Source organism: Podarcis muralis, chromosome 6 (assembly GCF_964188315.1).
Source record: "Podarcis muralis chromosome 6, rPodMur119.hap1.1, whole genome shotgun sequence".
Taxonomy (NCBI): Eukaryota; Metazoa; Chordata; class Lepidosauria; order Squamata; family Lacertidae; genus Podarcis; species Podarcis muralis.
Window position 1 is genome coordinate 36,874,575 of NC_135660.1, and position 24,910 is coordinate 36,899,484.

At 42.9% G+C, this 24,910-nt stretch overlaps 1 protein-coding gene across 7 annotated transcripts in view; it reads left to right on the forward strand.

The window, feature by feature from the left end:
* EPHB1 (EPH receptor B1) overlaps nucleotides 1-24,910 on the forward strand; it is a 324,932-nt gene that overhangs the window by 216,576 nt on the left and 83,446 nt on the right. For all 7 annotated transcript variants that reach the window (XR_013393169.1, XR_013393166.1, XR_013393167.1 and 4 more), the window contains exon 4: nucleotides 16,616-16,771. Coding sequence is in view for 3 of the 7 variants with exons in the window: in XM_028730892.2 (XP_028586725.2) it covers nucleotides 16,616-16,771 (156 nt within the window). In the remaining 4 variants the exon portion in view is untranslated. The remainder of the gene's footprint in view (nucleotides 1-16,615; nucleotides 16,772-24,910) is intronic.

Consider the following 24,910-nt stretch of genomic DNA (forward strand, 5'->3'; position numbering starts at 1 on the left):
GGATTGTTAGATGTGAGCAAGGTTGATTTGGTTTTCTGGTTACAGCTCAGTTTGTTTAGGGATTAAAGGATCCCCCGCCCCTCGCAAGTGATAATAGAAAATCTGTGCCCTTTGTTTGTGGTGAGAATATTTTCTACAAGTTAAGCATCAGAGAATCATTTGCATTATATGTTTTGTCTCTCAAAAGGAGCATTCTCTTTGCCAAAGAATATGTGGTAATTGTACCCAGGGAAGATCTTTTCTCCTGTTTTCACTCAGCAGTTGTGTGATGTTTCTGGCCATTGTGCGTGTGCTATTGGTAACACTGCAGAGTTTCCATAGCATAAGTGACTATGTGACATACCATGTCAACCTGCAGCTGTCCTTCATGCTCAAGCCATTTTGCTTGACACTGTTTAGACGGCTGCTTAACCTTTTCGGACATTGGGACTTTCTTTGGCTGTTTTAGCACATTCCATTTCCAGACTACACAGAGACACATTTCAGAGGTTGGGTAAAAGACAGTAATGTAAACATTTATTGTGGGTTTGGAAAGTATAGGTAAGGCAAGTCTATGTATGCATATACATACATACAATGGCAAGCCTATGTATGCATTTACATACATACATACATACATACATACATACATACATAATTAATTACCTATGGAAGAGATGTATTTATGCACACATTTATTAAACAATTATACCCCAACTTTCAATGCAAGATTCTCAAGACACTTTACAACAACTCTTTAAAATATAACTGATAAAATAGCACACCACAGCACATAATAACAGCAGTAAGAGCAGCAGTAAAATCCCAGGAGCCATTGGCAGAACAATTGTAAATGTGTGGGTGGTGGTTAAGGATGGCCTATCATTTCCAAAGCCCTGATGACTGTCACTGGCTGGAGTGTGGGGCAGATTTTCCTTTTCTTATCATAATGTAGGTTTTTGTTTTTGTTTAATTCTCTCATTGCTTTCGATAGGGGAGAGTTAAACTCCAGGCTGGCATAATTGAAGGGCTTGATCATGGGGCCTTTTGGAGGGGTGGACAGAGCCTACTGACAGCAGAAATGTTGCTACCAGTAGTCCTATGCCCACTGAGCTTTCTGCTGGTGTACTAGGGGCCACCAAGACAGAGGTGCCACCCACCAGATGTGATCCTCTCTGCCAGCAGAAGGGCACTTCCACCCCAAACTAATGCAGAGTAGGATTTGGATTGCTCTGTAAACCATTGGTAGTTCAACAAAATAAAATGGTTTGGGTGTCTTGGTTTGGCACCAAACAAACACGTTAAAGGGAGAGACATTTCACAGCTAAGGTGCCACTCTTGAGAAGGCCCTAGTTTTGGTACCGCACAGCGTAAGGTGAGGTGACCTGTGCAATAGGTCAAAAGGCCATTTGTAGATAGCTTTGTATATAGATATACAGGATAAAACTAGATTATACACACTGCACTGCACACCTTGAATAGAGAAGGGAAATGGTGTATCTCATAAGACAGGGAGGAAAGGGGTAAAGTGAAGGGCGGAGCTTGAGAATGGAGTAGAAAAGGTGATGGGTTTGGCTGAGTGCATAAAGAACAGGAGTAGGGAGCCTCAGGTCCACTAGTATGTGGCCCTCTGGAAGGCGGCGCTCTGTCTGAAAAAGGTTTGCTACCCCCTGATATAGAATAAAACAGGTGCTCCCAATGATGGTGCTGGAAAGGCTTAGGTATTGAGTTTTGAAGGACAGGGAAATAAATTGGCATATAAGATAATGAGCAGGCTGTTCTAGACATAGGGAGTGTCAGAAAAGAGCTCCAAGAGGAATGGTAAGTACACATATGGGGGGAGGGGAGGGGAGAATGCATGGGAAGAAGTAAAATGTGCTATCTGGAAGACCTGGGCATTCACATATAATAAAGGAAAGATTTCTCATTCCTTCGGGGTTCTTACTTTTCTTAGAGATGAAAATTGCCCTTAGATTTGGGGTCTGGCTGACATTCAGCACCCCATCATGTTATCGTGATCCCAACACTATGGATGAGGGAAAAGAGCGGTTGGCAGCTGTGGGAATATGTTCATCAGCAAAGATGGAAGCAGCAGAAGTGTAGAAAAGGAACCACCCTGGATGTGTAGTTTGAGTTCCACCAAGTGTGGAAGTCATTTGAGTAGAGGGGACTGCCTCCCCAAAGATAACAGGGTTGCAGCATCAGATTCCAGAGCAGACTAAGGAAGCAGCTATTGTGTTCAGAGGAGGCACAGGGTGAAGGTGTGGGGAGAGACACACACAGCTCTGGGACATTTTTTTCAGGACAGGAGCAATGATGTCATTTGATGGACAGCTAGCTTAAGTGACATTCCCACTTTGCTCTAGTATGTGAATAAGGATATATATATATATATATATATATATATATATATATATGACATCCAAGTTTGTTTGTGACAAATTAGCATAGAGGAAGTCAGAGAATGGTGAAAATAATCAAATGAGGCAAACAACAAATATTTGTTTTGGTGAGGTTCTTTCTTCATGCTAGTAGTTTAATTGGTGACATTCCTTTGCAAAGTTTACAATTCCAATTAAAAGCTAAAGGTTCCAGTTCGGTTGGCTGAAGATGTTTTGTTAAAGCTTATTATTGTCTTCTAAGCTGAACCCATGCAGTCAAAAATAAGCATCACTGAGTTCAGTTATGTTTATTCCTACAGAATGATGCAAAAGACTGCCACAAACAATAGGGAAAAGTGTTGTTCGGCCATTGGGCTAGTTAGAAACAGTCTTGTGGCTATATGGGGGCTGCCATGAATTGAGCTTTTTCACTTCAAAAGTCACCACTACATCACAGTAAGAGACACTGAATGTGAACAAGGTGGTGGTGTGGGGGAGACAGATTGGGCTAAGTGAAGGCCAGGATCCATGTATTATGTCTACCTGTTGGCAGGAACCGGAACTCACTATGAAGTAGGAACTTTTCCTCTCTTCTAGCGAGCTGTTTGTCACTAGTCAGGTTTATGATTTTGTTGTGTTTCCTGCATAATTCTCTTCTCTGAGATTATTATATGAAAGGCTACTTATAAAGAAAGCCATTTATCACATTCCCAGGTCTGAAGGAATGGCACAAACAGAATGCCTAAGACACTTCCTGGAATTATGAAAATGAGGTTGCATTTTCCTCAAAACAGCCTTACATTGTGAGTGGAGTGTAAGTGCCTCTCTGATACTACAGTGGTACCTCGGGTTACATACACTTCAGGTTACATACGCTTCAGGTTACAGACTCCTCTAACCCAGAAATAGTACCTTGGGTTAAGAACTTTGCTTCAGGATGAGGACAGAAATCGTGCTCCGGCGGCACGGCAGCAGCAGGAGGCCCCATTAGCTAAAGTGGTGCTTCAGGTTAAGAACAGTTTCAGGTTAAGAACGGACCTCCGGAACGAATTAAGTACTTAACCTGAGGCACCACTGTACTTTAGGCCACAATCCACTCAGAATGGCCTTCTGCACAAATCCCTTTGACAAAAGTGGAAAGAGTGGTGTCAACTTCTAATTGACATAAGGGTGGGAGAATGTTCAGCCACAACTGAATTCTATACTGTCATGCTTGGGTTACATTCTTGCATTTGAGGACACATTCCAAAAACTGTGTTTTTACCCTTGTGTAGAATGAGATGGGGGGTGGAAAGAGGAGGATGCATCAGACAAGAGTCATATCGTATGGGACTACAATGAACCAGCCAGATAACTTTAATTCAGTCCCCAAAGGCTATGGCTGGAATTGTTACTAACTTCTGCTTCAGGTGCTATTTGAGAGAGGTATTAATTTATTTCATTTTACTACCTTGCTCTTCATTCAGAGTTGTTCTTAGTGGTTTACATGGTCCCCATTTATTATCACAACAATTCTGTGAGGTAGGCTTAGGCTTTGAAATAATTACCCCATAAGCTTTGTAGCTGATATTGAGCTGCCACTTTTCTGTTTTGGTGGCTGTAGCCACTAGACAGTAGCAGATGATAAATTCCACAGACATTAGTACCTAGAGGCATCTGTGCAGGGAAAATCTGCATATTTTCTTTCCCCATTGTTTGCCTCATGTCAAATTTTAGATTGTAAGCTCCTTGGGGATTGTATCCGGTGAAATGTCATGTGCTATATAAATAATAATGTCAATTTTCTTACTGATTCTCTTTGCCATTATTGTTCCCAACCAGATCCCCAATATTATCGAGTCTATGCCTGGCCCCTCTTCCATCTCTTGCTTTTCCATGTACTGTAGTTTATATTATTTCTAGAGAGGAGCAGAACGCTTATAATATTTTGCGCAGCAATTGGCAAGAGGTTTAGGTTGGAATAATATAATTCTTGTAGCTTTGCCCAATTTTCTTTTCCTCTCTTAGGAGCACCTTCCTGACAGGTTTCACAGCACTCTCACATGGCCTGGTAACTGGCAGAAGGGCACTTTTCTTCATGAAAAGGAATGAACAACACCTAGGGAGTTTACCACCTTATGCCTTCCGATAGAACAGAAATATTACCTTTGGCATAATAGGAGCTGAATCTAAGGTCTTTGACAGCCTTCAGCAACAGCATCAAACAATTTAGGACAGGAAGTGAAAGATGATGTACTCAGCTGAAACTGTTGGGGGATGTAGGCAGACAGACTATAATTATCGAAGAGAGATACTAATTTGTAATAATAACTAAGAGACACATTGCAGATTACAGAAATTTGCAAATTAGCAAGTTAAGTAGTAACAGAAAACCATGCACAGTGTAGTACAAAATGCACTTTGTTCCTTTATTTTGACAAGAATCATTCAGATTAATTGTCATTAAAATAAACAAGTGTGACCCATTAGCTGAGCTACCAAGTGGTCCATATGGCAGAGACGGGTGGCCCACTGTACCCATACTGTCCTTCCCCATCTTGTCTCTTCCTTCAGTGTTTGTCATCCAAATCTAGACTCCAGGCACCTCTCTCCTTCTCCCTCTCTTCCCCTAGCCAACTTAACTTCACATGTGTTTTGACTATTTTGAGTACTGTGCAAAGAAGAGAGAAGCATAGCTGGGTTGTTGTTTTTGCTTCTTAACAAACTAGCACACAAACTGCAGCATGTATGTGGACTTTGATTTTGAGGAACAAATCACAGGATTTCTTCTCATCATCTGCTCCCCTCTTCAGCCCCTGGAGAGTTTATTTGGTGTGTCAGTCAACACTCCTGAAGAAGGAATTGCCCCAAACTGGGTAGGCACCTTGAGCAAGCAGAAAGCAGCTCACATAAAGCGATTCTGCCCAATTTAGGATGGTACATCTCCTGCTGGGCTCTGTACCTCAGATTGTGCTGCTTAGGAGGGCTTTCCAGCTTTTCAGAGTGGCTCTGCAGGGGCCTGCAAAGGGAGTAAAGGATGTGAAAGTCTTCTGCAAGTTTGCTTCCCATCAAGCCACTTTCAGAAGTTATTTCTCCGTGCATTCCGTAGAGGAATAACTTTGGAAAGGATCTTCACCGTTCTCAGAATTCAAGCCTTTGTGTTGTGTTCAACTAACGTTTGTTCAAGGTAGACCCATTAATTTCAGTGGGCCTACTCTAGAGCATTTATTTCAGTAACTTCATTATCTGTTCTTTACCCATTTCCTCATGAAAGTTAATATTGCAGACTTCCACCCCTGTGTTCTCCCCACATGCTCATTTCACCCCTATTGGACATCTTCAAGGGGCTACTGTGGGCTTAGGTATAGGGGGGAAAGTTGGTTTAATTAAAAATAAGGAATATAGGTAATTCAATTACCCATGGATGTCCCTGCATTTTGAGGTGAGAATGGCTTGTTTGGAGCACAGTTTAACATCTGTTGGGAATTGGTGAGGGGTAAGCAATTTAAAGGGTGCAAAGAGGTGGACTGAGCTGCTGGTCCCACCACCTCTTTGGAGAATCATGTGGAGTGTGATGCTAAGCATATTTGCTGAAAACTAATTCGTAATAAATTCAGTGGGGACTTTTTCTCTGATGAATATGCTGAGCAATGCATCTTAAGAAAAACAATGTTTCTTTTCAACGTCTATCATAATGACTTTTGGAATACTACATTTTATATTTAGTAGAAAATACACAGCATCAGTGTCTTCTCCAGGGAGTCTTCTCTTCTCATGAGGTGGCCAAAGTACTGGAGCCTCAGCTTCACGATCTGTCAGCCCTGAGTGGTCACTGGAAGGACAGATCGTGAAGCTGAGGCTCCAGTACTTTGGCCACCTCATGAGAAGAGAAGACTCCCTGGAGAAGACACTGATGCTGGGAAAGATGGAGGGCACAAGGAGAAGGGGGCGACAGAGGACAAGATGGTTGGATAGTGTTTTCGAGGTTACCAGCATGGGTTTGACCAAACTGCGGGAGGTAGTGGAGGACAGGGGTGCCTGGCGTGTTCTGGTCCATGGGGTCACGAAGAGTCGGACATGACTAAACGACTAAACAACAACAACAACAACAACAGAAAATACACAAAAGTGATATGTTGTCTGTGATAATATAATTGTTAAGATTGCATAGAAGGGACGAATAAGTCACCAGCATCTGCAGTTCACGAGTTACCACACTCTGTCTTTCTGAAACTGTAGCTACAGATGTTTAGGGTTTGAAAAGTGAAGGTTGGAGTGGTCTGACCAGTGACGAATTGATTGCTCTGAATATTCTCATTGACTGCTATAATCCTAGCCAGTTGGTGTAGCATTAGTTACATTGCACTGTTCCTTTCCTGCCATTAGAGTAGCAGCCAAAATAAATAAAATGTAATAGTCATAAAAGAAAGAATCCAGGGTGTGAAAGGAAAAGAGAATAAATGGTTTTGGCTGGTATTTGACTCTTGATTACTAACAAAAGATACAATGTAGGAAACTAATGGCAGTTTTATGCAAACTAGGTGCTTTGTTAAACCTCTTGCAGGTCCTTTCAGTGCTTTGCCAGAAAATAGCTGTGGTTAGCAACGTCTAGCAACCTGGAGCCTCTATAAAACAGTCATTGTTAGATTTTGTTGGCTGTATTTGGATGTAGCGGGAATGTGGAGAGAAGTAGACTAGTCACATCCTGTCTCAGTGGATACATGGTGGCAACCTGTCATTTCGCTTATGTTGAAAGCAATATGTACACCGATGGTGCATCATCATCATCATCATCATCCAGCTATTGGGTTGTTCCATATCAAGTGATACAACTTTTTTACCTCATGTCATTCAGTTTTCTTAATATTTTGTACACTTGCTGAGTGATCAAAGCTAAGTTTAAATCTCTCATGCAATAGCAAGCTATCACTCAGCTTTGGAACATGTTTTTAGTTTCGATGTATCTCAATTTTGAACTGAGCTTTTAATGTTTTTGTGTAGTCTGGCAAGGCCAAAATGGTCAACTTTTTGAAATTTCAAACCCTCATCATTCACAAACGAGATGAGATAAACAATTAAAATTTTAGATTTAAACTTGGTTTTGATCATTCAACAGGTGTACAAATTAAGAAAATTGGATGACACGAGGTAAAAAAAGTTGGATCACTTGATATGTAATGCCCCCATTGTTTAGTACAAACAGCTATAGCCGAGAGATAGATTTGGTGTGTGACCAACCCACCCCCCTTTAAAGAATATGATCTACACCAGAATGCAAGCAGTCATCATAACTCTTCATTCTATATGGCTTTCCCCCTTAACCTTCTGCTCAGCTTTGAAAACTGTTTATCCCTGGATAAGGAAGTGCCTGAACAGTCTCTCATCATGAAAGTGGTTCTGGGCTAATCAAGCAAAAAGGGCATCTAGATCACTTTTTATAACCTGCATATTGAGGGCACATGTGGCCAAAATAGTATTCAGGTGAAGGAAGGCTAATGGATGGGTCTGTTTTCAGAAACCTGGAAGAAATGCGTTTACCCAATAGCCAAGATTGTTATCTCGCTGTATAAATACTGAGACTACACGCTGCTAAATCTAGCCCATTTCCCCCTTGTTAGAGCAATCTGGGACATGTTTTCTGACACCCACAAGTTCCATCTGAGCTGCTTTCTGCCGTCTGTTTCAATTATCTCATGGCAAGGCTACACAGAAGAGAGGGAGAGCAGGTCATAGACAAAATCTATTTATTTATATTTTATTTAGGATATTTGATAGATCACTCTGCAGTCCCAAAAGGGACTCTGAGAGTGGTTCACAAGGGAGCCTTAAAATGCAGGAAAGTAAAACAACAAATAAGGATTTAAAGTAATACAAGCAGTAGCATTTACAAAATGAGAAGAGACATTAAGAATAATCACAGAGATGAAAAAAGCCTCAGCTAATTAAAATGTCTTCACCTGGTGCTGAAAAGGCATCAGGCACAGCTCCAGACAAGTGCCACAACTAGAGAGACCCTCTTCCCCATCATCACAAGGTTGTTCCAACTGAAAAGGCCTAGAGAGAATAACAGAGAAAGATACAACCCCACAACATTCTTGTGGAGGAACAACCCCACTGGAATTCTTCCCTTCCCACACTTTTTAGCAAGATGTAGCTGGTTCTTAAATATCCTGCTATGAAAAATTTAAGAATGCAAGAATGCATTAAAATAAGGTATGTGAGAAGCTGGTAAACCACTTTAGAGCCCCACCACCACCATCAATGACTTGTTTTAAACAACATTGTTGCAATGATTCTTTGGTCCAGTAAGTTATGTGGGTATGGATACAGTGGCTTAGCCTTACTCTAGTAAAAGAGGAGGAAAGAGCATTTTTGCAAATTTCCCTTTCTGCCTGATCTTGTCCCCCATGCTCCCCTTCACCCTATTTTGTAGGGGCCCCCTCCAGTGGGAGCTGCAAGGGGGCGGATGAACCAGCAAAAAATAAAGTTTTCATCTCCTTCTATCTACTAAATGAAACACCCTTCTGTGAGCTCAGGGGCACCAAGTGGATCCACCCATCGTTGGGGGTTCTTTTTTGTACACATCTCAGGACAGGTATTTTGTGTCCTTTTGCTATCTGAAGGAACTGGGAGAGCAAGAGACCTGTGTGTGTTTTGAATTAGAGGTTAAAGGACTTCAATAAAGATTAGATGGACCGCTATCTCCCAAGGAAATTGCATCAAAGTGGTTGCTCCAGCTTGCTCCTGTTAATTTCCTCCCCTTGGCTGTGAGGAGATGTCTCATATCCTGATGCAGCAGACAGGGGATAAGAGGCACTTTCCATTATCTCAATCACTGCGCTGTTTATGAGACACTTAATATGTTTCTTTACGAAGTAATGTGACTGTGGGGTGATGGATTCCATGTGGGTGAAGGAATGGGGGGTGCTAGAAAAAGCAGTTCTGGTGGCTTTTACAATCACAAGGGGAGGGCTGTAGAAAACAAATTGCATTTGTGTGTGTGTGTTCCACTCCTACTTTTTCCGTTAGATAGCATCCTTTTGTATTCTTACTGTGTGTTAAGTACAACATCTTGAAACATGACATTCTTTTGATTTTAAACAATGAAATGCAAACATTTTATTTGCATTGATTTCATATTTTTCTTATGTATTTAGAATTATTTTTGTTCGCATCTTTTAAAGTTATATATTTGTACTGTGGGACGATTGTATTTCTATAACTTATTCCCGTTGCCCAAATGTATCTTAAAAATAACCACCCCTTTATTTTCATCTCTTTTTATAGTAGCTGCTGGTAGTGGTGGGAATGAAGTGCTTAAGAGTTTATTTGGGGTGGCCAAAAATTCACAGGATTCAGTGCCCCTCTTACCCTGAATTCCCCCTCCCCACACACACAAAGGAGGCCTCAACTATACTAGCTGTGGATCTAGCAGGGCATGGAAAGCAGAAGTAGCTCCACCATGGAATATTGCCCAATACCACAACTATAGGATTACTCTGATCTTATAACTTTAGAAATTTTAATCGTCAAAATCTTCAGGCTGTCAAATAATAGCCCATCACATATAAACTATGGTTCTTATTTCATGGAATATAATCCCTCCTCCATTGCTAACAGTCCTCATTCCCTTTGCATCTATGCATGGTCCATAGTTGCTGTGGTTCATCCTCAGAATTCTCCATCTTCACATGTGCTGACCAAAGAGGAAAACTGTTTGTGGCTATACTTTTTCAATGGACAGCTGGGGTCCTTGTGCAGATCCCACCAAGGTCCCTATCCCTATGCTTCCTTTTTAGGCCCGGTAAATCCATACAACAAAACAACTGCTTTTCTAAGGAGGGATTGATTTGTGCAGGGCTAGCAATGAATTCCCCAGGGAATTCAGTGTTAGTGTCACCATTCCAAGGTTCTGCTCCTTTAATGTCAGCCTGCCATAATTTCCTGGCTCTCTGTATATGCTCTTTCTCCACTCTTGGGCTGTTCAGGACAAAAGTAAAATGAAGAAAAAGAAGCAAGCTGGCAAAACACAACGACTTAAAGCATAACTATGCACTGGGAAACCTCTGGTTCAGGTCTCTGGTATGGACATACAGGATGGTCTTAGGCAAGCAATTGTATCAGTGACTCATCTCCCTGCTCCCTCTCCCAGACACATTATATGGTGAGGATAATGCCTATTTTACAGTTGAATAAAGGACTCTCAGGTTCTCAAATTTTGCACGGTGCACCATATTGTGTTGGGGCAGAGAGAGATGAATCCTTGGCCTCTAGGACAAATCCTCCATACCTAGCTATCAACACCCAGCCTAAGGGTAGTCAATGTTGTGCCGCCCTCGAGTGTTGTTGGACTCCAATGCCCATCAGCCCTATCCAGCATGGTCACTGGCTAAGGATGATGGAATTGTAGTCAATCAACATCTGGAGGCCACCATGCTGGCTTCCCTGACCCAGCATATTGATTACCTCCTGTAAGCTTCCTGCCTCACACTTTCTGCCTATAGACCATACCCTCCAGTAGCAGTTGAAGAGTGGGAATAAGGGAGAACTCAGCTGGCAACTTGAAGATGAAGTGGCTTAGTTAGGGTCTGTGCTTTGCTTGCAATACATGAAACAAACAAAGCCCCTGGGAAAAATGGGATTTTAAATAGGAAAACAGCCCGTGGGAAGCGGATGAGATGCCTCCCCTTCCCTCCAGCCATTCCTTTGCTCAAAATTCTCCAAAGTCTGCTTTTCATGTTTGTTGTTGTTAACATTTTATCAATGAGCTTTTCGTTTCATTAAAATAGACCATTCTGTGGGGACCTTTTCTCTCCTTCATTGCTGCTTACCCACAGTTTTAGTTGTCATTAAGTCCAATCTTAAATAGTAAATAGAAAACAATATAACACATACATAGTGCATGTGTCTTGCGTCTGATTTTACCATGACTTTAATCAATATAATGATAAAATCAGATGCAGGAAACATGATACCTTCGTTAACTGACCTACCCTTCTCCCCAACGTTCAGGCAGTATTAGATACTACAAAGGGGAAATGAAAGGACAAAAAATATTTTTAAAAAAGAATGGATGGATGAATCTATTAAATTGTGGAATACTAAATAATCTATATCATGACCACCTTACCCCTGCATATAGTCACATGAGAAATATTACTCTAATGACCTGGAGGGCACCATATGTTACTCCAGAAACTAATCCCATATGTCTTTGAATTTAACCATGATCTCCAGTCTTGCAAGGCCTAATCACTTTGAGGATCTCTGTTGTAGCCTCTCTGCTGCCCATTTCTTGTGGTGAGACATAGATTGCTTTTCACTTTTTTCATAGAAAAGCCTAGACTATGCTACATACAGTTTCTAGTTTGTTTTCCTGTCTCCCCTACCTTCCCAGCTCAAGAGTCCTTGCCTACTTAGAGCAACTCCTTCACCTTCCTCTGAACCAGACCTTCCATTAGTATAGGCAAATATTATTCTCCCCAGCTGATAATGTTCACATGTGTGAGTGTCTATGATGAGTCTGAGACATAATGACTTGCGCACGGCCACCCAGTGTTATCATGCATTGCTAACCCCTGCCCTGGAATGGGGGCTGCCCCTACTCAGTCTTCTTCCTCTCCCCCCCCCCCCTTATGCTTGGCTCCATGGGTAAAACTAGAGCTGGGCAACTGAATTGAGGTGAGGGGAAGAGGGGGAGCACTTCCAATGATGAATCATTCCCACCCATTCTATAGATCCTTCTGCATAGTATTGGACTACATGCACACAGTTGCACATATGGGATTCCATGTGCCCACCCATGAAGTGGAAGATGGGTAGCATTGGGGTTTGCAAAGTAAGTTTAGATGGGATAGATAGGGGCAGAGGTGGGAGGGAAAAGGGTATGAAGAATACTTAATTGTTGAGATACTGTTCTGTGAAGTCCTCTAAGCCAGGCATCCCCAACCTGCAGCCCTCCAGATGCTTTGGCCTACAACTCCCATGATCCCTAGCTAACAGGACCAGTGGTCAGTGATGATGGGAATTGTAGTCCAAAACATCAGGAGGGCCAAAGGTTGGGGATGCCTGCTCTAAGCAACTGTCAGGAGCGAACCAGCAGTAAATCACACTATGGAGATGACTCTTTATTAAAACACGTTATGCACAGGAGTGTCAGGTGTAATGAACACAGCAATTCATCTCCAATAGGTCTTGCCCCCATGAAGCAGCTGCTAAGACTGAAGGTCCCTGGCTTCCCACAACTGCCCAAAGTCCCCTCCTCACCGGGGGTTTCCCCAAGCAGAGGCTGATTCTGTGCATCACCAATTGCTCCTTCACTCTTTCATGCCTCTTCTGGTTCTGGGAGACAAGCAGGGAGGGGAGCTTGACACAGCAAGAGGGGAAGACACCTGTGACTCTTCACCAGCCTGACTCATCTCTGCTTCTTGGCCCCTTCTGACTCTTGATTCTGGACTTCTGTCTGCCACAGACTATCCCAACTCACTAACATCTCCTCTTCCCAGACTTCTCCCTCTTCTCCATGTGATCACTCATTGTTGTTCCCCCTTCACACACCAGGCTCTGAGCCTTCTTCCCTTGGTTCCTCCCACCAATCATCTGTGTCCAACCAGTCCACGAGAGCAACCAGTTGCATATTTCTGACTGACCATGCTTTTGGTGTGCTGCTGCTGCTGGATTTGCAACCATTTCTATGATTTGTTGTTCATCCGATAACGGAGAGGTCAAAAGTGTGTTAAGAAACACCTGAAGCCACCAGGCATAATTTCTTCCTCTGTGACATAAGGGCTGTCTTAATTACCATAGTATGACTTTTTGTTCCACTCTTGAACCATGGGTTGTCTTGGAGTTCCACTGGCAAGGATTTGAAGACCTATTGATAATAACTGGTTTTCCTGTTCCTCTTTCTCAGTTGCATTCTGTTAAAAGCACCAAGTTCATTGTTAAAGCAAACAGAAACCCCCCCTTCAGTTTGCATAATGCTTCAGTGCGTTTCTTTCTCTGTTCTTCTTACTAGCTCAGCGTGATCCCCCTTATTTTCTCTCCTACTGAGCTACACATGTAGTTAAAAATATAACCCTGGCATCTATCCTGGAGCACCCTTCATCCATTTTTCATTCACATAGGAACTGATTCATGGAAGACTAGAACTAACTCACCTTTGGGCTGTACATCTTCTGTTATATGTTGGAGCAACGAGCAGGCTGTCAGTCCACTAATGTTTTGCATACAGGATCACAAGTCACGGAGAGCCAGTTGATTAATGAATCATCACACCAGCAAGGATAAAAACATTATTATTGCTCTAGTTGGAGAGGGCTTCCTATTTATGAATTAATTGCTAGCTTCTGGTTGAATAAGCTCTGAGGTGATGGCCTAGAAACACATTAGCACTGGGTATAGTTTGAGGGAGATAATCAAAAGACCCTTCAGATTGTTGTTGTTGTGAGTGTGCAGGCATTGTAAATGAAGTATGAACAAGTATTAAAAAGCAATCTCAAGTGAGTTCTTTGAAAAGCTGTAGGCTGAATTTGAGCAGCACTCCTCCAGACAGTCTCTTGCTTCCTTTCTCTCCCCTCCCCACCACCCCATTCCTGAGTCTGTACCTACCTGTCATGACAAGGGGATGGGAAATCTCGTAATCTTAGTTGCTGTCACACGGCTTGGATATTTTGCCTGAAAAGGCATATTACCATTCAGTGATTATGCAAATCAGACACCCACAGCCAATCGGAGTGGAGAGAATTGTGTAAGTGAGAGTAAGCGGTATGATTTTCTGTCCTTAATGGTGCATCATCCATCATTATGATTAGATGAGACAATTCCATGTCAAGCTAATGCTTCTTAACTTTGTTTTTGCTTTATAAATTTATTTCAGCTTCTAAACTTCCCACCCTTATCCTTCTGCATCAACAACTAGCTATTATGCAAAGATTTCACACTGGACTTATGTCAACAGCCCATTTTAGCTCACCCGTCTCATTAAGACAAATATCCTGGCGGCCTCTGCTCACTCTGTATCATTGTACATTAGCATCTTAGTGTTAGAAACAAACTTTTCTGAACATTAAATCCCAGTGGCTTTGTTAAATTTTTGCCTGCAAAAATCTTCTGTGCCAAAGCTGCCAATTAGACTGAAAAGAGCAATGGTGTTTATAGTGTGGTCAAGGACTCGTCTGAGAATATCAGTTGATATGCCAGGCTACTGGAATTGTGATGGTTAATAATACTTTGCAAAACTGACCAAATGTCATAGGATGAAACTCTGATGCAATGTGCTATTTAAATATATATTTCCATGTATTAAATATCCTCTTGTTGTGATGGCTTAGGGCTGGTAGCAACAATCTTGCATAGGTATGGCAGCCTGAATTCAATACATTTAATAGTGTGATCCTATGCATGTCTACTCAGAAATAAGCCCTGTGGCTTATTCCCTGTGGCTTATTCCCAGGTAAATGTGCATAGTTTTGCATCCTAAAATTTAAAGAAAGATGTAACAAAGAGACATAGATTGCTTTTATTTTTTTTCATTTTTGTATCCGTGCCCCGATTTGTCGGAGGGCATCGTGAATGATGGCTCATGTAAGACATCAGAACAGGAATAATGAATCATGATTTAGATTTTTTTCCCCTTGAAGAACAATTCTGCAAACCCTTATTAATTGGGTCTCTTTTAAAACAAGGTATGTAGTTTGCGGGACACGGGTGGCGCTGTGGGTAAAAGCCTCAGCGCCTAGGACTTGCCGATCGAAAGGTCGGCGGTTCGAATCCCTGCGGCGGGGTGCGCTCCGGTTGCTCGGTCCCAGCGCCTGCCAACCTAGCAGTTCGAAAGCATGTCAAAGTGCAAGTAGATAAATAGGGACCGCTTTCTAGCGGGAAGGTAAACGGCGTTTCCGTGTGCGGCTCTGGCTTGCCAGAGCAGCGATGTCATGCTGGCCACGTGACCCGGAAGTGTCTCCGGACAGCGCTGGCCCCCGGCCTCTTAAGTGAGATGGGCGCACAACCCCAGAGTCTGGCAAGACTGGCCCGTACGGGCAGGGGTACCTTTACCTTTACCTTTTATGTAGTTTGCAGAATACTTCAGTAATAAAAATAAATGGGAGTTGTGCTGGAGCAATACTTAAAGAATTACACTTTGTACCAATAAGCTGATCAGATAACTCGTTTCAATATTATAAGTTTGGAAGAGTACTAAGAAGGCCATCCCTGCCCAAATTATTTTCAGCGGCACATTACAGTGGTACTGAGGTAGTTGAACGGCTTGGCTCCTGAACAAATCGGCTCCCGAACACCGCAAACCCAGAAGTGAGTGTTCCAGTTTGCGAACCTTTTTCGGAAGCTAAATGTCCAATGCGGCTTCTGTGGCTTCCACTTGAGTGCAGGAACTTCCTGCAGCCAATTGGAAGCAGTGCCTTGGTTTCTGAATGGTTTCAGGAGTTGAACGGACTCTCAGAATGGATTAAGTTTGAGAGCCAAGGTACCACTGTATTACAGAAAGAGGCCCTTTAACATTAAAGAGAATCAGAGTCACTCCACAGTAGACAGCATACTTATATGTGGCTTTTTATCCATCTCTCTTCTGTGTGGGGGAGCTGCCTGCAGCGCCCTAAATCCCGAGCAGGCAGGGGTAGTTTGCCATCTTGTTCTGCCACGAGCCAATTCAGACCACTGGTGAATTGCAGCAGGGCTGTACAGTGGTACCTCAGGTTAAGTACTTAATTCGTTCCGGAGGTCCGTATTTAACCTGAAACTGTTCTTAACCTGAGGTACCACTTTAGCTAATGGGGCCTCTTGCTGCTGCCGCGCCACCGGAGCCCGATTTCTGTTCTCATCCTGAAGCAAAGTTCTTAACCTGAAGCACTGTTCCTGGGTTAGCCGAGTCTGTAACCTGAAGCGTATGTAACCTGAAGCATATGTAACCTGAGGTACCACTGTACTCACTTGCACAGCCATCTTACATTGCCACAAACTCTGCCAAAAATAATCATTCATCCTTAGATGTTCTCTGGCTTTCTAGACCTTGGCTTTTGTTTAATAGATATATATTTACACCCCACCCAATAGAAAAAGTTCTCAGGACGTTTGTCAGTCAAACCAGGACCCTTCTGTACAAGGATGGTAAATTCTTTGTTTCTATTGATGATGTTCATGTCATATTTTGGAAACTGTCTTGGGAACTGCAACAAAATTAGATTAATTCAGTTCCTGTCTGATACATGTATTTTGATGAGAATTTGACACCTTGTTTCTTTCTCTGCCCTTGTTTATTCCAGCTTGCACAGCAGGGATGTTCAAAGCAAACCAGGGTGCCGGGATCTGCACACAGTGCCCCTCCAACAGCCGCTCCACGTCCGAGGCTGCCCACATCTGCACTTGTCGCAATGGTTACTACCGGGCTGACTTTGATCCATCAGAGGTTCCTTGTACCAGTAAGTAACAACATTTTCTACTGAAAACGCATAGGCCTCAAAACTCACATGGATAATGTGTTCTATGAAGGTAGCTGATAACGATTTAGAGTGAGTATTCAGAGTTGCATCGGTGTGTCATGATACCTCAGTGGATCCATTGCCTCTCATGCTCTGTGGGCCTGGTGGACAATGTTCTGGAATTGTCTTGAAATGGTACGGCACTATCCCTTATGGCAGTATCCCTTTCTGTTGGCATGGAAATGTCTCAGCACTGTTAATCCTCAGTCTTCAGATCAGCACATGAGCTAGGTACTCTTTATAGCACATACAAAGGCAGGCCTCATTCAGAACAATCATTTTTCAACATACTTCAGAAAGAAAAAAGAAAAAATCAGCAAAGTGAACGTACTGAGGCAAAACAGAACAAAAAATGAAACAAAACCCCACCAGCTAAGCCATTTACTGTAAGTATCATTAACCCAAAGGAAAGGATGTGAAAACACAACCCTTAAGACAAATTATCCTACTCATAATTTAGGGCACAGATGGAAGACATTAACTCTTAATGCTGATGACAGCCAGAGATACATTTGTATGACAGAGGAGGAGTTGGAGACTTCGAGTCCTCTGTCTGACCACCACTAATGTGTGACACAAAACGGATCCCAGGACAGATTTATTTCCATATGTGGTTGCATTTTCACATGAATGCATCAGCAGCTGGGATATGGATACAATATAGTAGCTACAATAGTACAAAACCCAGCTCTGCTTGAATTCCAAGTTAAGAAGAATGAGGTCGTGACAATATACCTTCAGTATTTACATGCCAGGATCCTTGCCAGAAATATGGGGTGAAGTAATAGGATACAGGAAATGCATTATTCTGTGTTGGATTATGTGGGTTCACTGTGGGGGAAGGAGCTGATCCGTGGAAGATCCTGCATTGGGAGAAAGGTTGGACTCTGTGATCTTCAGCCTCTTTCAGCCGTATAATTCTGTGGGGAGAAGTGAAGGTAAATAAGTAATTTGTGGTTTTTGTGAAAAAGCAATTGGTTTGAGAGAAATAGGGCTACCCTGTGTGGCTCCAAGAAAAGAAGTTGGCTTTTATCCTTCTAACTTCCAGTGCAACTTGCTTGTATAGGAGGCCTGTGTTAGCATACTGCTTTCTGCAGTTATTCTTCTGTAGGTAACTATGCATGCATGCTTGTGAGATGTCTAATGTGTGTCTGGAATAAGAGATTAATTTTCATATTGTGCCTGATTCCTGGTAGCAGCGAGTGTAGTAGTAAATAAATCTGTTTTTATTGCCTCTTGTTATATAGCTGATTTACAGTATGTCTCACCAGAGGAGTACTGTATAAAAAAGTCAATTTGTTGATTTTTATTTCTACTCGTTAAGACTTAATTTTAAAATGTTCTAATTTGAGGTGCCAGCTGTTCTATTTCCAAGTTGTTACATGTCATAGGAGTAAATAAATTTCGTATTGTATATCTGTGGGTGCTGCTGTTCCCTGGTGTAACAGAAACATGCCTCTCCCTTTCCCGCACATTTCCTGCTAAGTTGAGCTTTAATGCATATTTATGATTGGTGCCACAATGTGAACAATTGCCATTTTAACTGTTGCACATTTCACAAGACAGTTACTAAGAAGCAGTATTTCAGTAGAAGCTATTTTGCACACTGTGTTAATGCTGACCTCAAACCAGCCAGGGATCTGCTACTCTCTTTTGCCAAAAGAGGACAAAGCTTTGTTGTAGGCTGCCTCTTCGATGTGGCTCCACCTTTCTTTGATGCTGTGTATAGAGTAGTTCAGTATTGCTTCTTTGACAGAATCAGAGAAGCATTCACAAATTCAGGTGAGACTGTTCTGGCAGGGTTGATTCAAGGCCACACTTTCTCCTTTTTGCTATGGGTCCTCTTTGACTGGAGAAAGAGAACTTGCTCACCACCAGCCGAGGATCCATAACACAGTTGGCACTGTAGTCGCTCCCTGTGCAACAAAGACAGTTGAATGCCAATCACCTGGTGACAAACAAGTCCCTCTGCTGCCAATGGCCTTTGATGTCTCCAGGACACTTACCATTTTGCATTTGCAGAGAAGAACATGTTCAGGCTGTGGTCTGAACATAGCTCAAGCAGCCTTTATCCGCCTTTGTTCATGCTGCCAATACCAAACTGGCCTATGCAGTTGTCTTATGTGTGATGATCACCCCCAACTCTGGCACTGAAATCTCCCAGCAGGAATAGGTGTTCATGGGCTGGGACCCTCCTGACAATCTGGTCTAGTTCCTCATAGAACTGGTCCATGATCTATGTATTCAAGCACATAGAGGGAGCGTAAGCACTCAAGATGCTAACCTGACCGAAGGTGGTTGAGAAATAAGCATTCTGAGCCCTTGGTTGGCAGTTCTGTTGCAGACAGAAGTGCCTCACTGTGAAACCTATGCCATGAATATGTGGTTCTTCTGGGTGACCTTCTTGCCCATCAGTGGTGTAGTTCTTCTCTCGGAGGCTGCGTTCAAACTGAGTGTGGCCTCCTGTAAGTGGCAATGTCAGTGTTGAGCATTGTTAGCTCATGGTCAATGATAACTGTCTTCCATGAGTTATTGACCTGAAACAGGCCAGTGGGCAAGCCAGGACACATGGTCCTGACATTCCAGCTTGCTAGGCACAATAGGGTTTGTTTCTTTTCTTTGTTGCCTGGAACAGTGGTTCAGTATGCTTGTTGAGTGATACTCTGAGCTCCAAGCACCCATTGAAGCAGGTGGACAGTATTTTCTTAACACGGGATAGTAGCCGACCAGTGAGAAACATCAATCTCTCCCACTAAAGAAGGCAACCTGTAGCGCTTGTATCTTATGCTAGTCAGGTTGAGCTTATAACTTGTAAGTGCTGCTTCCTGTGTTGTTTTTGCTGTACTGGCAGCACCAAAGTGACCTCTTCAGTGTGCAAGCTAGGAGAATCCTGGGCTGCCCAGATGACAAGACCCCCACAAAGGAAAGCAAAACAGTACATTTGGCACCAGCTTGGCTGAAAGAGTTGTTGGAAGGAGGCATACAAGGCGCCAACCAACAGTCTTAGGGACTCTGCTCCAGATTTGTGTCGGGTTTACTCCTTGGCCTCTCCTGAAGATGTCCTGCAAGGCAGTGGATAGAGATTATTCCTCAGCGTTTACTACTGAAGCCTTTCTCACCAATGGGTATAGCAACAAAGCAGTGGAGGTGTAAGATCAGTTTTCCTTCTCCTAGGTTAATGAGCCCCACCTGCCCCTTATTTTCCTCTACAGCGCATGCAGAAACCGCCTTCTTGACTCATGGACCCACTTGTGGTCTCATCCATTTTATTCCACCAGAGTAATGCAAGTGATGCATTGATATCTTAAAAGTTGCAGGGTTAAAATGTGCCTGAAAGCTTCAGTTTCTGATCTGGGAACCAATTCTGCTTATCTCAAGTGTGTGTGTGTGTGTGTGTGTGTGTGAGAGAGAGAGAGAGAGAGAGAGAGAGAGAGAGAGAGGTGGGGAGGGGTGAATGTTTGGAGTAGCCTTTGCTTCCTGTGTAATGCTTTATGCCTGTGCTCTGATGCATTTTAAATGTAACTTCAAATGTTTCAGAGCTGAGACATGGGATTGAAAACAGATCCTGGGGCTGAGTCTTAACGTGCTTCAAGGCCATGATTCCACCTGGGTTAAATATGGTAAAATGCTTCTCCAAAGGGTTCCAGCAGTACTGTGAGATGGCTGCCCTCTTCCTCCCTGGCTGTGCTTTAACTGTAGTGCTGACATATGCTGGACAGCATTCCACCAGTAAATCAAGAGTTGACAAAGAACAGGAGATTGGGGGGTGGGGATGATGACAGTCTGCTGCAAGATCCCTCTGGTAAAATCAGATGTATTTGTTACTTTTTCTGTGGTTCCAGGCATGACTGCTGCAGACAAGATAGATAGTGTCAAGAACTCCACTATAAATCACCTTCCCCGCCCAGGGCTTTATAATTCCAGTAGTGAAATTTGCTTTGGGTTGTATTGATATGTAGTTGTTCCTTTTTGGTAGATAGTTTAAAGGGTTTAAGGGAGATGGATTTAGAAAGCATTGTGATTAAGCCCCCTCTTCCTTTCCTCCATTTACCAGGCATGAGTCCAATCCTGTGGACATTTCCCCATCTGTCTCATTTTTAACTGCCAGCCCCAAGGGATGGGCAAATGCCTCAGGCGGGGGGTGGGGGGGTGGGGGTGGGAGAGACAAACTTACAAACTGATGACTTAAGGCCAAAGTGAAGGCTGAAGGCAAGTAAAGTGATTCAGAAGCAGATGTTGGGGAAGACTTTTATGTGAGGCTCGTGCGGCCATTTGCAGAGAAATGAAAAAGGGGAAATGTATTCCCAAAAAGAGAGCGAAAGGAGACACACAGATCTGCATTACTTTTGCATCTGCTTATTTATATGTATAGGTGCAATTAAAAAAAAAAAACAACTAATGGCTTTAATTTAAATAGATGTACAATACATCTCAATGTAAAGAGGGGCATGATTCTTACCAAATTATCTATACTTAGAACCTCTGTGGGAAAATTCTATTCATGGTACCTCACCTCATCTTAGGGTGATGACCCCCAAACAGGCGTTGTCTGCTGTTGCTCTTTTCTATGTAATGCCGTTCCCTTTGTCGTATGTGAAACAGCAACCACCAGTTACTTCATGCATATTTTATAGCTCAGGATGGAAAACCTCTGACTTGAAGGTGAAACTTAGCTTGCCAGGCCACCCCATTGAGGTCACCAGGGGATGCCATGTTCACCCACCCTGCACCTGATGTCATATATGATGTCAACTGTGTACAGCCAGTAAGAGCGAAGATGCAAAAAAAAACAACAACTAAAGCTGGGCTCCTGATTCTTCCTTTCCTGGAGCAAGGCATGACCCAAACCTCCAATCAGCTGGCAGGAGGTGGGAACACCCCTGCTCAAGGAGGCTGCTGATCTTTGGAACTGTCCCACAGAGCTCCTTTCCTGCTCCTTTCCCACACCTCCCCATTCCACATCCCATGTTGGGGTTTTGACAGTTGTCTGGGAAAACCTACCTGTCCATTGTGTCATGTGATAATGATGTCATGTGATTGACAAGTGGGTTGCCCCACCCCTTGTCAAAGTTGACCCATAGAGGGGTGTGCCAAAAGGTTCTCTATCTCTGGTATAGACATATCTTTTTATCCAAGTTTGTCTGACCCACAAGTTCAGTCCCTTATGAGACCCTCTTTTCACCAGCAGTCTCATTGGTACAGAATGCAGGCGGCCAGTTCCAGCTCCACAGGGTTCCCAGTTGGAGCCTGGCTGTACCTTACAACAGCATGAGCAGATTCCCTGTGAAAGATACATGGTTTGACTGCTTTTTATTAGGTGGGAAATCTCAGCTTACTGACCATTATCAGAGGTACAATATATCTACCCACGGATTTTATACCCCAGGTTAAGTTAAGGAAGGCAATGGAGCTATAACGTCTATTGCTCAAAACGTCTGCCACTAACCCCTCAAACAAGCTGATAAAAGGTTCTGCTCTGTGATTGATGGCATCACTTTTAATAACTCTGTCTCAGATCGAATCTCTGAAACCAGGCAACAGAGGCAAGTGTTATGTACCATCAAGCTTTCAAGATGCAACCTGTAATGTTGCAGCAGAAAGTGATATGGCCCAGCCAGATTCCCACCCCCAGCCATTAACTAACCTGGCTATGATGTCACAAAGTCCTGGAGACAAGGAGAGTGGATATTGGGGGTGGGGGAGCTTAAAAGCAATTGAGGCAGAATATAATTTTATTTACTTACAATATTTATTAGTACAAGGCCAATGTATGCACCCTAAATGGTTTTGATGAGTTGGGTGGTTGGGGCAAAAGGGGCTTAAGAGCAAGTCATTATTAATCTGTGGGAAGGCAAAGTCTACCTACATACCCATATATATATTGGGTGGGGAGCTCAATTTTGAGAGGAGGTGGCAGAGGGTTTCAAGTTGCTTTCTAGCCATTGCCTACAGAATCAGGGCAAGTTTGTGGGGTGAAGGGAGCCTGACAGATTTTGGGCCACTAGGAGATGGGACTGGCTTAACACTTCCCTGGGCCTTCGTCCTAGTCAGCCTTCATCATTATCATTGATGTCAATCTCACCTCAGATGGACAAGGCGGCGTATAGAGGAGTGCTTTGGCAGGTGATCTCAAATAACGGATAAGGTGTGCATCTTCAGTTACTTGGGTTCCAAGCTGTTAAAGGTTTTAGCAGCACCTTGAATTGGACTCAGAACTGGACAGCTAACCAGTGTAGGTCTTTTAGAAGTGACAAGACAAGATGTGCCAGTGAGAATTGTGGCACCCTATTCTATCATGGATAATAGACTTTGCTACAAAGTGTGGCTTACTGAAGCAGCAATTTTAGGAAACAGCAGTAGAATTGCATTAAGGTTGAGAGGGAAGAATTGGAGATGGCAAGAAAAATGATGGAAGAAATAGAGAGCTTGGCTATATTTTGACAGAGCCTTTATGTTTGTTTATGTATTGATGAAATGTGAACTCATTGACCTAGGGTAAAACAATTAGAATGCAACTAGAATGGCCTTGCATTTTGTGTGTATCCCTATATATTGATGACCCACACAAGGGAACACTTTGAAGTGCAGCATCACTTCAGTACATCACATTCAGCACATCACATTTCCACTGTGTACACAGCAAAGTCTTTGCTGCTAGATGGCTCATGACAAATACTTTAACTGTGCTGACGGGAAAAAATTAAATGAAATGGAATTTTCGTTAAAGGATAGCATTTTTCTAGCAATTTTAACAAAATGCTTTCATCTGCAGTAACCATAGTAACAGATCAGAGAAGCTCTCTCTCAAAGTGCCTCTCTGAATGTAATTATGAAGAAAAGGAGGGAGAGAGAAAGAGAGAGAGAGAGAAAGGAAGCCGGTAGTTTGGAATGGGAGCAGCAGCTGAAAACTCCTCAAGGGCTTGAGCAGAGGTAGGTTGTGACAGATTCAGCAGAACTTCCCTGGATTCATTTTCTGCTAAGTGGGGTGCTGAAATGCCAGCCTCTTAATGGTAACCCCTGATCAGTGTACTTCTCCACCACCATCCTGTCAGCACAGCACAGCAGTTCCAAGCACTTCCAAGTGCTAGTCCCAAAAGTAATGTAGAGGAACGCTTGGTAGATGGCTGGGGCCAGTTTGCAAACCACTTTGCTAGTAAAGTCCCTTGCAGGATCTATGGCTGTGGCTGAGATATCTGTTTGGACTATTTGGATACATAAATTTCAGCTCGTCCAACCTGAGGATCAGTAAAAGATGCTTAGAGGATTGAAGCTAACTACTTTCTAACTATATCCATATTAGTTCTTTTTGCACCTGTTGGCAACCTTCAATATGATTGACCGTCGTGTCTTTTGAGGACATCTGGCTGGTGTGGGTTTGGGAGACATGTTGCAGTGGCTCTGTATGGTTGGACTTTCCAAGAAGGTGGTCAGTCTTGACCCCCTTGTTATTTAATAACTACAAAACATTCATTGGAGAGGTCACCTGGGATTTTGTGTTCAGCTGTGATCAATATGTTGATGACACCCAACTCTTATCTTTCTTTTTCAACTGATGCTAAGGAGGCTATAGAGATCCTCAAGCATTGTTTGGGTACAGTGATGGAGTGTTGACGAAGAAGGGTAAAAGATGTGTGCAGATGTATCATATTCTGATTAGCTTGGACTCTGTGAGTTTGCACTTGCCAGTTTCAATACGTATTTCTCATAACCTCCTACAAAAAAATATTTTTCTCACCTGATAGTGGGTCAGCTTCATTTTCACCAAGTGGGGCTCTTTTAAGTTGCAATCCCAGCTTCCGCTTCTGCTGCATTACCTGCTTACACATTTCTCACAGAGTCTGCAATTCCACAGGCATGGAAGGACACCAGATCCAGGAGCAGAACAGAAAGAGTCTTCAAAAATGTATAGAAGAAAATCTTGATTGCTTTCTGAAAAAACTGAATCAGATTTGCTCTTGAGGAAAAGTGCAACACTCAAAATGCATTGGACAATAAATTGTTTTCTGTGCGTCTCTGAAGTCCCCTCCCCTTTTGTTATTGTTAAGTAGGGCCTCAATCCTACGGTGTCAATCTTACAAG